A 12,463-nucleotide genomic window follows, 5' to 3' on the forward strand; every position below is an offset into this window, starting at 1 on the left:
ACAGGTGACAGATGGGAAGCACCAGGTCTCTGTCTCCAGCCACGAGTCCAGGGATCCACCCTGGAGCCTTCTCAGGTGTCTGTGAATCAGAGAGGAGCTCATGTTGATCTTGGTCACCAGCTGCTCAAGGGGACATCTTACCCAAGAACTGAGAACAAACAGACAGTCAGATATGACTCCAGAAGTAAGCCATGTGTCTGTGAGGGATTCTGAAGCATTCAGGCCTCCTGAGCCCATGGACTAGACAGGCAGCCATGTGACCGCTGCTGTCCAACTGTCGCTCCTCCTGGAACACAGTGGACAGGGTTTTGCTTCCCTCCCATCAGATCCTGCATCTACCCAGGGCTTCCTTGTCTCAGGAGTCACTGATTTCAAACAACTTTACCATCTCTCTCTGTGTGGACATGTGTGAACGACTGTCTTCACTGATGCAGGAGGCTCAGGCCACCATGGGCCGCACTGTCCGTGGGCAGATTGTCCTTGGTTCTGTTAGAGAGTTGGCTAAGCATGGGCCAGAGCATGAGCCAGCAAGCCACGTGTTTCTGCCTTGACCTCCTGCAGGGCTACACCAGGCCCCAGACCTGGACAGGAAACGCGTGCTCTGCCCTCCTGAACTGCTTCTGTGTAGGGTGCTTTTATCACAGCAGGAGAACGAGACCTAGAGCAGTGTACAGGGAAGAACACTGGGGTATCTGTTTGAATCACTGTTCTGCTCCCTGCCCTCAGTAGACGACCCCTCAGTATCCAGAGGGCAGAGAAGGAGGAACTGAGACAGCAGACATGGGCCAGTGAGTACAGTGCTCCCCTCTCCATCACTGTCCTCTCGTTTGAGTGTGGAGAGAAATGTACCATGCCTTTGCACTGACATTTTGTGAGCACAAGGCTTCTCCTGAGGGCCCGTCCTCTGGAAGCACACTTCATCCAACTTTAGTCCAGGACTTCCCGGGGAGAATCTGGAAGGCTGTCTTGACCCACCCTACACTAGATGGAAACAGGGGTTGGTCAGAGCACCGTGAGCAGGATGACAGGCCCTGCATCCCCCCTGTGCTGAAGGGATCCAGGCAGGTCACATTTGACTGGTTGACCACCCCTGCTGTAGAACTAGACATGAGACTGCAGTTCTCCCAGGGAACTCCAGGGGGCGATATCAGGATGACTCAACACTCAAGCAATTTGTTCCCTGAGCCTAGGGAGATTTGTTTACCTTGCCTAGGAGACTGCTTTCCATCCCTCTTCCTACTACCCTGGATCTCCCTCCCTAGACCCTGCTCTGTTTCTTGTGTCTGAGAATAGCCCTCTGTCTGGGGAACCTGAAAGTCCCCTCCCTCTGTCATCCCCCATAGAAGACAGGATTGCTGATGGGGCGTCACCCAGACAAAGGGCAGAGCTGACCCAGGAAGACCAGCGAGAGCTGTGCTCAGCCAACACAGGGCAGCCGACCCATAACACTGCCTTTGGTGGTTCCACACCTTCAACCCTCACATCCTTGTCACCTTCCTGCTGGGAAATCTTCCCGGAGCACTGAGGGCACAGGGCAGACTGGGAGCTCAGCTGGGTGTCTGTGTCACAGGGACACATAGGCAGGATGGAGGCTCCCTCTTTGATGCTGACAGACTCACATCCAGGAGTCAGCAGATGTCAGCCCTTGGATGAGTCATTGTTCTCTGAGCGCATGTCGACGCTTATCAGCCTTGTCGCTCAAGGTGTTGGCTGAGGAGAAACATAAAGGGAGAAAAGTTGAGAAAGATGCGGGACAGCACAGAGAGTGGAAGGGACTGAGCAGTGCCGTGGACACAGGCCCACCACCCACAGCCCGTGGGATTCTAGGAAGTGCTCCTGCTGGGAGACAACTCAGCTCAGAAGAAGGAAGGACAGCAGAGGCCAGGTGCCTTGTGGGAGCTGAAGGCCTTCTCCTCAGAGGAAGGACAGTACTGTGAGGATACCTATGGAGGTGTCCTCTGAGCATCTTGACAAGGGCTGTAATCCCTGGAGGAGGCTCCTGCTCACAGGTTAGTGTTTCAAATATTTGACTGTGCGTGGGAAGGGGAACTCAGAGGCCAGAGGTTTCCTGAAGAGCTGAAGATGTCTAGAGGAGACTTCGTTTCTGTTTGTAGTCACTGTGCAGAAGGTATAGTGAGGCACGGAGGTCAGCACAGGAAGCTCTGAGTAGACAGGAGCTGATGAGGGGAGATTGGAGCCCCAGATGCCCCTATTCAAAATGAGTCACACGGCTGCCATTGGAAGCCGATGTTCCCACCCATGACAGGGCGACTCTCCAGATAGCAATCAAACCTGGGAGGGCCAGTGAGGCACCTCAGTGTGTGGAGACATGACAGTGAGTTCATTCGTCAGCTCGCAGGGCAGATGGAGATACGGACTCCTGCAGGGTCCTCTGTGCTCTCCACACAGGCGCGTGCCACTCCCCTGCAGTGTGTACACTGAGGCAGGTGCCTTCCCAAACTCATGCATCCAATACAGAAATAAATCACACTTGAATGTAATGATTGCCATTTGCTACAAACCTGAGAACTATGTAGATAAATTCCTGGAGATAACCTTTATCCCTCTCTCCCTCCCTGCCTCCCTCCCTCCCTTCCTTTCTTCCTGTTTCCTCTGTTCCCTCCAACCCCTGTCTGTTTTCATCCCCATTTTCTGAGATCTTTTCAGGAACTGAACCTTCCAAAAAGATAATTCCAATTGTTGTCCTCACAAACACCTTTTCTAGTGAACCGGAAGTCAGAGGACCCAGAGGGGAAACTTACTGGTTTAATGGAACTGTAGATAGAACAGAAAACATTTCAGAAAGTGAGGACTGTGTGGAGGATGAGGAGGAGGAGGAGGACGAGGAGGAGGAGGAGGAAGAGAAGGTCAGAGATCCCCTTTTCCTCACACCAGACACTCTTTATACGAAGGGTGATATGGGGACACCTGAGTCGAGGATTCCACAGCGAGGAAATGACATGCTCTGAGGTTCTGAGGGCATGGAGGTCACGTTGCTCCCCTCCACTGAGGGTGCACCCCTACCACAGGCATGAGCTGAGGCGTGCTCACACCTGCTCAGGATTGGTGGCTTCTGTCTCTTCCCTTCTAGCCTCCCTCTTAACCTGCTGCCTCCTGCCCACCATTGCACAAGTCACCGTGGAATATTCACCATCCCACGTGGTTGAAGGAGAAAATGTTGTTCTACGTGTTGACAATCTTCCAGAGAATCTTCTAGCCATTGTCTGGTACAAAGAGGAGATAGACTCGAGGCAAGGAATTATACTGTATTCGCTGGCCTATGACCTACTTGTGACGGGGCGTGTGCACAGTGGTAGAGAGAGATTGTCCAGAAATGGGTCCCTGTGGATCGAAAATGTCACCCAGGAGGACACAGGATTCTACATTCTTCAAACCATAAGGGAACCTGGAAAAATTGTATCAAATGTACCCGTGTACATCCAAGTGCACTGTAAGTAATTGTTTGTGAACTCTGGGTTCTGGGTGGGGTCCTTCCACTAGGCATGCAGAAGTGTCAGGCCTGGCCTGTGTCTCCTTCCTCCTGCATTGTGTCTCCACGTTGGGACTTGAGCATTTAGTGAAGGACACACATGGTGGAGAATAATGTCAATTGTGCAGAATCCTTCAATTGACTTCACCTTGGAGAGACCTGCCAAGGACAGGCCAGCCAAGGACATCAGCCTCTGTCTAGACTCTTGGGGTCCTTTGTAGGAAACTGAGCTTCAGGAAGACCTTGAGGGGAGTGAGAAGGGCCTGTGGTAGCCATGGGCAGCTTACAGAGTTGTGTCTCCACACCTGTATTCCAGACTCAACTCCTGGTGGCCCTGAGGAGTTTTTTGCTAGGGTTGGATCTTGACTTTCTGTCTGCAGAGAAGAGTGCTTGTGAGTCGTCAATGTCTTCCTCCTTGTGGCACAGACAGAGCACTGCCATGAGAACCACGATTAGGCTGCGTCTCCTGGCTCTCCCTAGTGACCCAGAGTGAGAGCACACCAGGGCAGACTCCCGAGACATTAACCCAGGGTCTGAGAGTTCCAGGAAGGCCAGGGTCCCATCAGGGAGGGACAGAGGACACAGTCTTCCTGACAGGTTCTTGCCTTTTGGAACAAGTATGTTTTTCCCCAGGCCAATGAGGACAGGCTCTGCTGCTGTGGACAGTTCCCCAGACATGAGCTGCAGTTCCCACAGTGAAGAGCAGAGATAGCCTGGGACAGTCAAGGAACACTAACAAACCTATATTCCTGAATCAGGGCGTCACTTGACCCTGACGTTTATCTCTTCTCTGTAGACCTGGAGGTCACTGGCGCAGTCTCCTCAGACCTCTTAACTGCTTCCTGTATCTGCTACCCTGCCAGGGGATCATGTTCACATTCCAGACATGTATTTTCTCTGGGAATGAAAGGGTGTCCTACGGGAATCAGCTAGACAGAGGTTGAGGGCATCTTAGAAAGGCCAGGGAGCACATGGGCAGACCCACCACCAGCTCAGCAGGCAGAGAAAGTGTGAGCACCATCTTGAAACCCTCCAAGGGATGATGGAGGCCAGAGCAGTCCTTCCAGGACGCAGGTCAGCTTCTCCCACACTCAGGATGTGAGCTCCTGTCAGGTCTGCTCCTGGGCCTTTCTTCTCCCTCAGAACCCTGACTGGTGACTGCAGTGAGATGGTGTCTGTCCCCTTCCCCACTCATCATGCACCTGGTCCCATTGGATCCCTCACAGACAGCTGTCACCTTCTTCCTGAGAGCAAATTCCATCTTTCAAGAGAACTGAGGACACAGGGCAGACTTGGTGCCCAGCTGGGATTCTGTGTCACACAGGCAGTGCAGAGGCTCTCTGTTTGGTGCTGACTGACCCAGGATGAGAACACAAGAGAGGGCCACCCCTGGGTGAGCCTCCATTGTCTCAGGGCACAGAGATGCTCAGAAGGTTGTTGTCCCCGTGTTCGCTGGAGAGGTGAAACAGAAAGAGCCAAGAGGAGAGGGTAGGTGTGCAGCCCTGAGAGTGTGCAGGACAGAGAACACAGAGTTACCCACAGCCCATGGTCTCTGGCAGATGCTTCTGTCTGGGAGGAGGCTTGGCTAGATGAGGGAACTGGGGATCTGGGCTGGACCAGATGGGATACAGGCAGAGGACACACCAGGCCGCAGAGTCCAGGGAGGCCCCCTCTGTACTCTCTGCAAAGGCTGTAGCACCTGGTAGGCCCTCCTGACCATGGGTGAGGAGACCACACTCTACAGAGTGTGAGAGGAGAGGACTCAGTTATTCTCTGGAGTCTCAATGTCCTGAGAGAGTCTCAGGGCTTGTAGGAGAGAAGACCCAGTGGGACAGAGGCTCAGCAGAAGCAGGAGGCTCTGGGTGAAGAAGTAGGGGAAGGAGGAGACTGTTCTCACACACAGTGAATCAGCATGCGCACAGTGGTCTGAGGTCTGACATTCTCAGCTGTGAAATCCCAAACAAGAACCCAAGCTGGTGTTGATCTGTGACGTGGCCCAGTGGGTCTGGGTGTTTGCTTCATGTCTGACGACCTGAGAACACACAAACACAGACACACACACACAGAGACACAGAGACACACAGACACTCACACACACACAGACACACACACACACACAGACACACACACACACACATAGACACACACACACAGACAGACACAGAGACACACACACACGCACACATTCACACATACACTCACACACACATACACCCAGTGTAAAAAATAAATGAAGTTAATGGAAGAATTGTACACTGTATCCTCATACTTATAAATTTGTTAAACCCATGAGCATGCATGTGTGGGACCTTGAAAGGAATGGTTCTGAGTCATCATTCATTCATTCATTCATTCAATCATTCATTAGTTCCCCACAGATATCTGATGTGCTTTTAGGCAGCCTCTCTTTAAAATATATAAGACCACAACCAATTCTCACAATTCTCTTGCCCTTGTGTACTGGAAGAGAGATCAATGACAAAAGCTAGAAGATAATCAGGTGTTGGGGGCAGTCATTAAAGAAACAGAAACACACCAAAAGCTTCAGAGAGTGAAGACTGGTCTGTAGGGAAGAGGTCGAAGGCAGCTCTCCAACGCACATTACACTGAGTGTGAGCAGGGGTCTAAGGTCAGTGAGGCAGGGCCATGTTCACACCCAAGGAAAGCACCATAGAGAGGAAATGACAAGCAACGACACGGAGCACATGGAGGTAATGCGCTGACCTCCACCACGTAGGTCAGGGAGGCCCTCACCCCCACACCTCAGCTGAGCAATGCACACAGGCACTCAGGACACAGGGCGCCATCTTAGCCAAACACAAAAGTCCTAGTATTGATGACTCTCTGTTCCCTTCTAGCCTCTCGCTACATCTGCGGCCGTCCATCTCCACCTGTACAGCCCACTGTTGAGTCAGTGCCGCCCAGCGTTGCTGAGGGGGGAAGCATTCTTCTCCTTGTTCACAATCTTCCAGAGCATCTTCAGTCCTTCTTCTGGTACAAAGGGCTGATTGTATTCAACAAGGTTGAGATTGCCCGCTACAGAACAGCCAAGAATTCAAGTGAGCTGGGCCCTGCCCACAGTGGTCGAGAAACGGTGTTCAGCAATGGCTCCCTGTTGCTGCAGAATGTCACCTGGAAAGACACGGGATTCTACACCCTACGAACTCTGAATATGCATAAGAAAATGGAATTAGCACACTTTTACCTCCAGGTGGACAGTAAGTGATTCTCTGTGATCATTCAGTGCTGGGTGGGGCTTTGGCACACAGGCTGCCCATCCTGTCACGTGACTACCTCCTTTCCATACTTTATCCCCATGACAGGGTTTATCCATTGTGTGCAGGACACACATGTAGGAGGGAAATACCCACGGGTCAGACTCTGTCTTCTGACTCGCCCTCGTATCTAGGAGGACCTAAGATGGCCCACTGCTCTGTCGGTTGAGGTTCTTGCGATGCACGTGAGGAACCCGTGGCCTCCTCACAGAGTGGTGAGCATGAGGAAGCTCTGGCTCCAGTTGTCTGACCCAGGTTGGACTAACAATGTCCTGGGTACCATGTTCCAGGAGTTCTCCTGGTCTGAGCAGACTGTGAACAATGGTCTTTGGCTGTCTACATCAATACAGTAGATTTCATATCATTAAACACGGGAGTTTTCATAAAAACGAAAAGAAAAGTAAAAAACAACAGAAAAAAAGCAAAGCAACCCAGGATTGTCATAGACAAAATGGAGAGAGCTGGTTCCTGCCTGTGTCCTCACAGTCTGCTCATCCTGCTCTTATAGCACATGTGACCAGGATAGAAATGCTCACAGTGTACTGGCCCCTCCCACATCAGTCACCAGTTCAAAGATGTACTATACATGTGCCCACCGACTCTGGCTTGTGTTATGTTGACATAAAGCCTGCCAGCATAATTCCTGGGCCTGCTGAGAAGACCAGCCTGCTCCAAGCCTTCAGCCAGCCCTAGTCCTGGGGGTTGCAGGTGGAGTGGTAAGAACATGGAGAACATGAGATCAGAGGAGGACTGCAGGTACAGAGGAAATGAGAAACGTCAGAAAGTGACTATTCGGGGTGTGTAGAGACCAAGGTCATGGAGAGTTGTCATCTCAAAGTGCAGTGTGCATGAGTGTGTGCTGTGTCTGAGGGAGCACAGTGAGGGGGCGGCTGTGGAGACACCAAGGAGAGGGCAACATGCAGAGGAAATGACTCCAGGGCACTGAGGGAACAGAAGCCATTTCACTGACTTCCTCAGGTGGGAGAGACACACACACACACCTGCATGTCTAGGCTGGGTGAAGAATCCATCTTGTGAGGACTCAGGCCACCACTTTTATACCCAGCACAATGATCCCATGTGATGGCTTTTCTCCTTTCCCTTCCAGCCTCCCTTTCCTTGTGCTGTGACCCTCTCACCTCTGCCCAACTCACGATCGAGCCAGTGCCAGGACATGCTGCTGAAGGGGGCAGTGTTCTTCTCCAGGTCCGTAATCTGCCAGAAGATCTGCAAACCTTTTCCTGGTACAAAGGAGTGTATAGCACTGAGGCCTTTAAAATTGCAGAATACAGCGTAGCGACGAAGTCCATCTCTAGCGGCCGTGCGCACAGCAGAAGAGAGAAAGGGTACACCAATGGATCCCTGCTGCTCCAGAATGTCACGGAGAAGGACTCGGGCTTGTACACACTCGTAACGACAGACAGCAATTTCAAAATTGAAACAGCACATGTACAAGTCAACGTGCACAGTAAGTGACTCTCTATGGCTTCCAGCTGCTGGGTGTGGCTTTGCCTACTTCCGGAGTGGACTGTGAGGAGTGGGCTGTGCTGCTCTCTCCCCCACCACACTGTGTCCTCACTTTGGCATTTGGCAGTTACTGCAGGGCACACCCGGTGTGGACCACCAGCATTAGATCAGAGCTCTTCCCCTTTCGTTTCCTGCAGAGGTAGACTCAGCCTAAGACCCTCAGACTCGACCCTGACCCTTGGGGTCTCACCATGCCCACAACCCTGATAGAGACTCCATGGGGTCTGATAAGTCCTAGCTGAGGAAGTCACAGAGTCCCCACACACAGCACCAGGAAGGCCTGTCCGCAAATCTCTGTGATGGTTACATCCATGGCGAGCCTGGAAAATGTTTTCGTCATTGCTTTGCTTTGCAATTCTGTAAGCGCTGACGTGGTACACGGCTGTCCTGGCATGTGTCACCATCCATGCACTGCCGTGAGAGCCACTGTTGTGCTAGTTACCCTGGACATCTTCCACAGAGACCCCGCTAGGAATGCATAGCAGGACAGGACGATCTGTGCCCCAGGCCATTCACTAGCTGCTTGGATGGCCTTATGCTACCCTCACAGGAAGGTCAGGGTCTCCAAGGTGATAGACAAAGGATACTGGTCCTTTTGGCAAATGTTTGTCCTCTGGTGTCCAGATCCTGGAATTCTCTCTCACAGGCAAAAAAAAAAAAAAAAAATCTCAGAGTTGCTAAACTGGGCAGCTCCCAGACATGAGAAGCAATTCACTAGATGTCAAAGTAACTCAGCCTAAGACTTCAGAATCTATGCAATCTCGTGAGGGTCTTGCCTTCCTCAGAATGCAGAAAACTCAGAAAAGCAATTCTAGGCACCTCTCACTTAGGGTGTATTCTGGCTCCATCCCTGACCCTGCAGACCTGGACTTCTCCTGGGCAGTCTCTCAGACTACTTAGCACATTACTCTGTCAGAGGATCCTGTGTTACTAGGTTCCAGGCTCTCCCACGGCATATCCCAGGGGGAATCACCTAGACAGAGGACAGCTGCCTCCCAGGAAGGTCATGGCTGACCCTAGGTGAGGTTCAGCCAGCACAGGATGCTGAGAGTCCCTCGGAAACTCTGCCTAGGTTTACGGGACCACTGTCCTCTCTCTAGGGTCCAGGTGACCTCATGATTCTCAACCACATGTAACTCCCCACACAACTGCTCCTGGGTCTCATGGCAACACACCCTGACTGGTGACTCCAGTGAGCATGGGTCTGTCCCCTTCCTAGTCATCAGTCAGCAGGTCCCTTCCCAGTCCTCACAAGCATCTCTGTCATGTTTGTGTAGAGTTGATCCCACCTCAGTATTGAGAACAGGCCAGCTTAGGATCCTGTGTCTTAAAGGACACACTGGGAGAGATGATTATCAGCCTTGTGCTTGGTTCCATCCCCCACAGCAGTCAGCATCACCTTGGGAAGGGCTCCTGCCTGGGCAGAGGCTGAGCTCAGAGGGGGAAGGCTGCAGAGCTTGGTGACAGAGCTGGAACAAATGCAGTTCTCCACAGAGGAAGGGCAGACCCGGCACGCGGCCACGGCAGTCCACTGTGTACTTCTACGCAAAGCATGCAGCCCTGGTCATGTCTCCTGCTCACTGGGGAGGAGGACAGGGCCTGACTGTGTGGGAGCAGGGGAGCTACCAAGGAATGACAGGAAAGGCTCCCTCAAGTTGACCTCTGACCTCCATCTAGGGGCTGTGGCTGTCATTAAGCATACACACAGGATGGTGTACACCTGCACCTCACACACACCCACACCCATACCCCTCCACACACCTCCATATGGTAACTGGAGCTGGCGGTTTAACCAGTGGCAGTAGCTCCAAGTATCAGAATGTCATTAACAGTAGGACATCCAAGAACTTTTCACATCTGCCTATCTACACACAGGCATACGAGCCTGTGTAGGCACTGGACCTTAAAATATCTAGTCAGACATTTTTACTAACAAGGGCCTATCTGTAATGGGCTGAAAGACAGACCAGGACGGCCATGTCAAGGTGAGGTAAGGTGCTGACTGGACCAGAATGGAGGTTGGGGAGTGAAAACCTGGGGTCTGTAGAGGAAGAAGTAAGAGGAATTTTGCCTGCACCCCTCATCTTCTGAGAGTGAGCAGGCGTGTACCGACGGTGAGCGTAGAGACTCCTGAGGACAGAGTTCCCCACAGTGGAAGCCACACACAATCAGAATCATGGATGTCCTTCGCTCAGTCCCCCTGACCTGTGCAGACTCCCACCCACCTCCGCAGAGCGAAGGGTCTATGCTTCTCTGCTCCCAGGGCCCCATCTTTTCACCAAAGAGCAAGGTGTCAATATGGAGGGTGTGAGCTTTCCTTTCTTCCTTCCCTTTCCGTCCCTGTCATCCTCCTGCCGTGGTCCAGCTTCCTGCTGCATCAGCAGGAGGAGAATCAGGAAGCCAAGGATGCAGACTCAACTCTTCTTGTCCCCAGAGAGCTTCTCCTCAGGACTCGCTTTGGACTTCCTGTCTTGGCTGGGTGTCCAAGTCCCATTGGCTGTAGGACAGCTCTGCACTGCCATGACAGCTGCAGTCATATAGGTCACCTGTGCTCCTCATACTCCTGAGTCTCAATGGACAGGTGCCAGGACAGACGCCAACTGTTCCCATGGACTTAGGAGACATAGGGAAAGAGAACGTCCCCAAGGAAAGGGCAGAGGTAACAGTTATCCGGGCACCTCCTTGTCCTCAGGAGTCCAGGCTAGGGTCATGGAGCAGATGCTGCTGCCGTGAGCAGCTTCCCCATCCCCAGGTCAGAATATTGCTCATCCCTAATCTTAACTCATAGGCTCTGCTGTGACCATGCACAGTGGTTGAATCAGTGTCACACAACCCATGGGTCCCAGATGCAAACACAAGACATGACTGTGGTCGCAGCTCCAAGTTCTCCTCCCTGGAAGCTTTATGAAGTGTGAGCTATAGTGGGGCTGGGTGAGCTGTCTGGAGGATGACGGTCCCTCCTCTGTTCCCCTCCTCTGTTTCTTTGCAGAGCTTGCCACACAGCCTTTCATGAGAGCCACGGCCAGCAGCATCAGAGTGCAGAGCTCAGTGGTCTTCACTTGCTTCTCAGACATCACTGGGGTCTCCATCCGTTGGCTCTTCAATAATCACAGTCTGCAGCTCACAGAGAGGATGACCCTGTCCCCGTCAAAGTGCCAACTCAGGATCCATGCTGTCAGGGAGGAGGATGCTGGAGCGTATCAATGTGAGGCCTTCAACCCAGTCAGCTCGAAGCCCAGTCTCCCTGTCAGCCTGGTGGTGACGAAGGAGTGACCCCTCCTCTCATGGTTCATCTGCCTGGGGACCTTTATGTATTGAGATGTCCACACTTACCGACCCTTGCCTGTTACAGATTTCCATTCGTTCTCATCGCCACTGGACATTTCTTCCATGCCTCCTAGACTGACTGGTTTTGTGTGTCAACTTGACACAGACTGTACTTATCACGGAGAAAGGAGCTTCAGTTGGGGGAATGCCTGCATGAGACCCTGCTGTGGGGAATTTTCTCAATCAGTGATAAAGTGGGGAGGGCCCATGGTTGGTGGTGCCATCCCTGGGCTGTTCGTCCTGGGTTCTATAAGAGAGCAGGCTGAGAAAGCCAGGGAAGTGAGCCAGTAAGGAACATCCCTCCATGGCCTCTGCATCAGCTCCTGCTTCCTGACCTGCTTGAGTTGCAGTCTTGACTTCCTTTGGTGATGAACAGCTGTATGGAGTTGTAAGGTGAATAAACCCTTCCCTCCTCAACTTGCTTCTTGATCATGATGTTTATACAGGAATAGAGACCCTGAGTAAGACAGCTCCCAACACCTGATCCTGAACCCCTCTGTTCTCTTCCACATCAGCTCTCCTACCCAGTTCCCTCCGTCATGTGCCTTCTACAACTATTTTCCCCCCTTCTAAGTGAGACTCAAGCATCCTCCTTTGGGCCTTCCAACTTTTTGTGCTGCATCGAGTCTGTTGAGTGTAGTGTGTATGTCTTGTATTTTATGTCTAATATCCATTTATGAGTGAGTACATACCATGCATACCATTTTTGGACTGAGTTACATCACTCAGCATGATGTTCTCAAGTACCATCCATTTGCCTTAGAATTAATGATGTCTTTGTTTTTAGTAGTTGACTAGCATTCCATGGTGTGTATGGCACCACACTGTCTGTATCCATTCTTCC

At 52.0% G+C, this 12,463-nt stretch overlaps 1 protein-coding gene across 1 annotated transcript; it reads left to right on the forward strand.

Moving 5' to 3' along the window:
• Positions 1-1,945: 1,945 nt before the first annotated feature.
• On the forward strand, positions 1,946-11,565 carry LOC127683903 (pregnancy-specific glycoprotein 22-like). The gene is made up of 5 exons (XM_052181001.1): positions 1,946-2,009; positions 3,092-3,451; positions 6,349-6,708; positions 7,874-8,233; positions 11,282-11,565. Exons 1-5 carry the CDS (start codon positions 1,946-1,948, stop codon positions 11,563-11,565), a joined length of 1,428 nt encoding a protein of 475 aa, XP_052036961.1.
• Positions 11,566-12,463: the final 898 nt, after the last annotated feature.

This window comes from Apodemus sylvaticus, chromosome 1 (assembly GCF_947179515.1).
Source record: "Apodemus sylvaticus chromosome 1, mApoSyl1.1, whole genome shotgun sequence".
NCBI lineage: Eukaryota > Metazoa > Chordata > Mammalia > Rodentia > Muridae > Apodemus > Apodemus sylvaticus.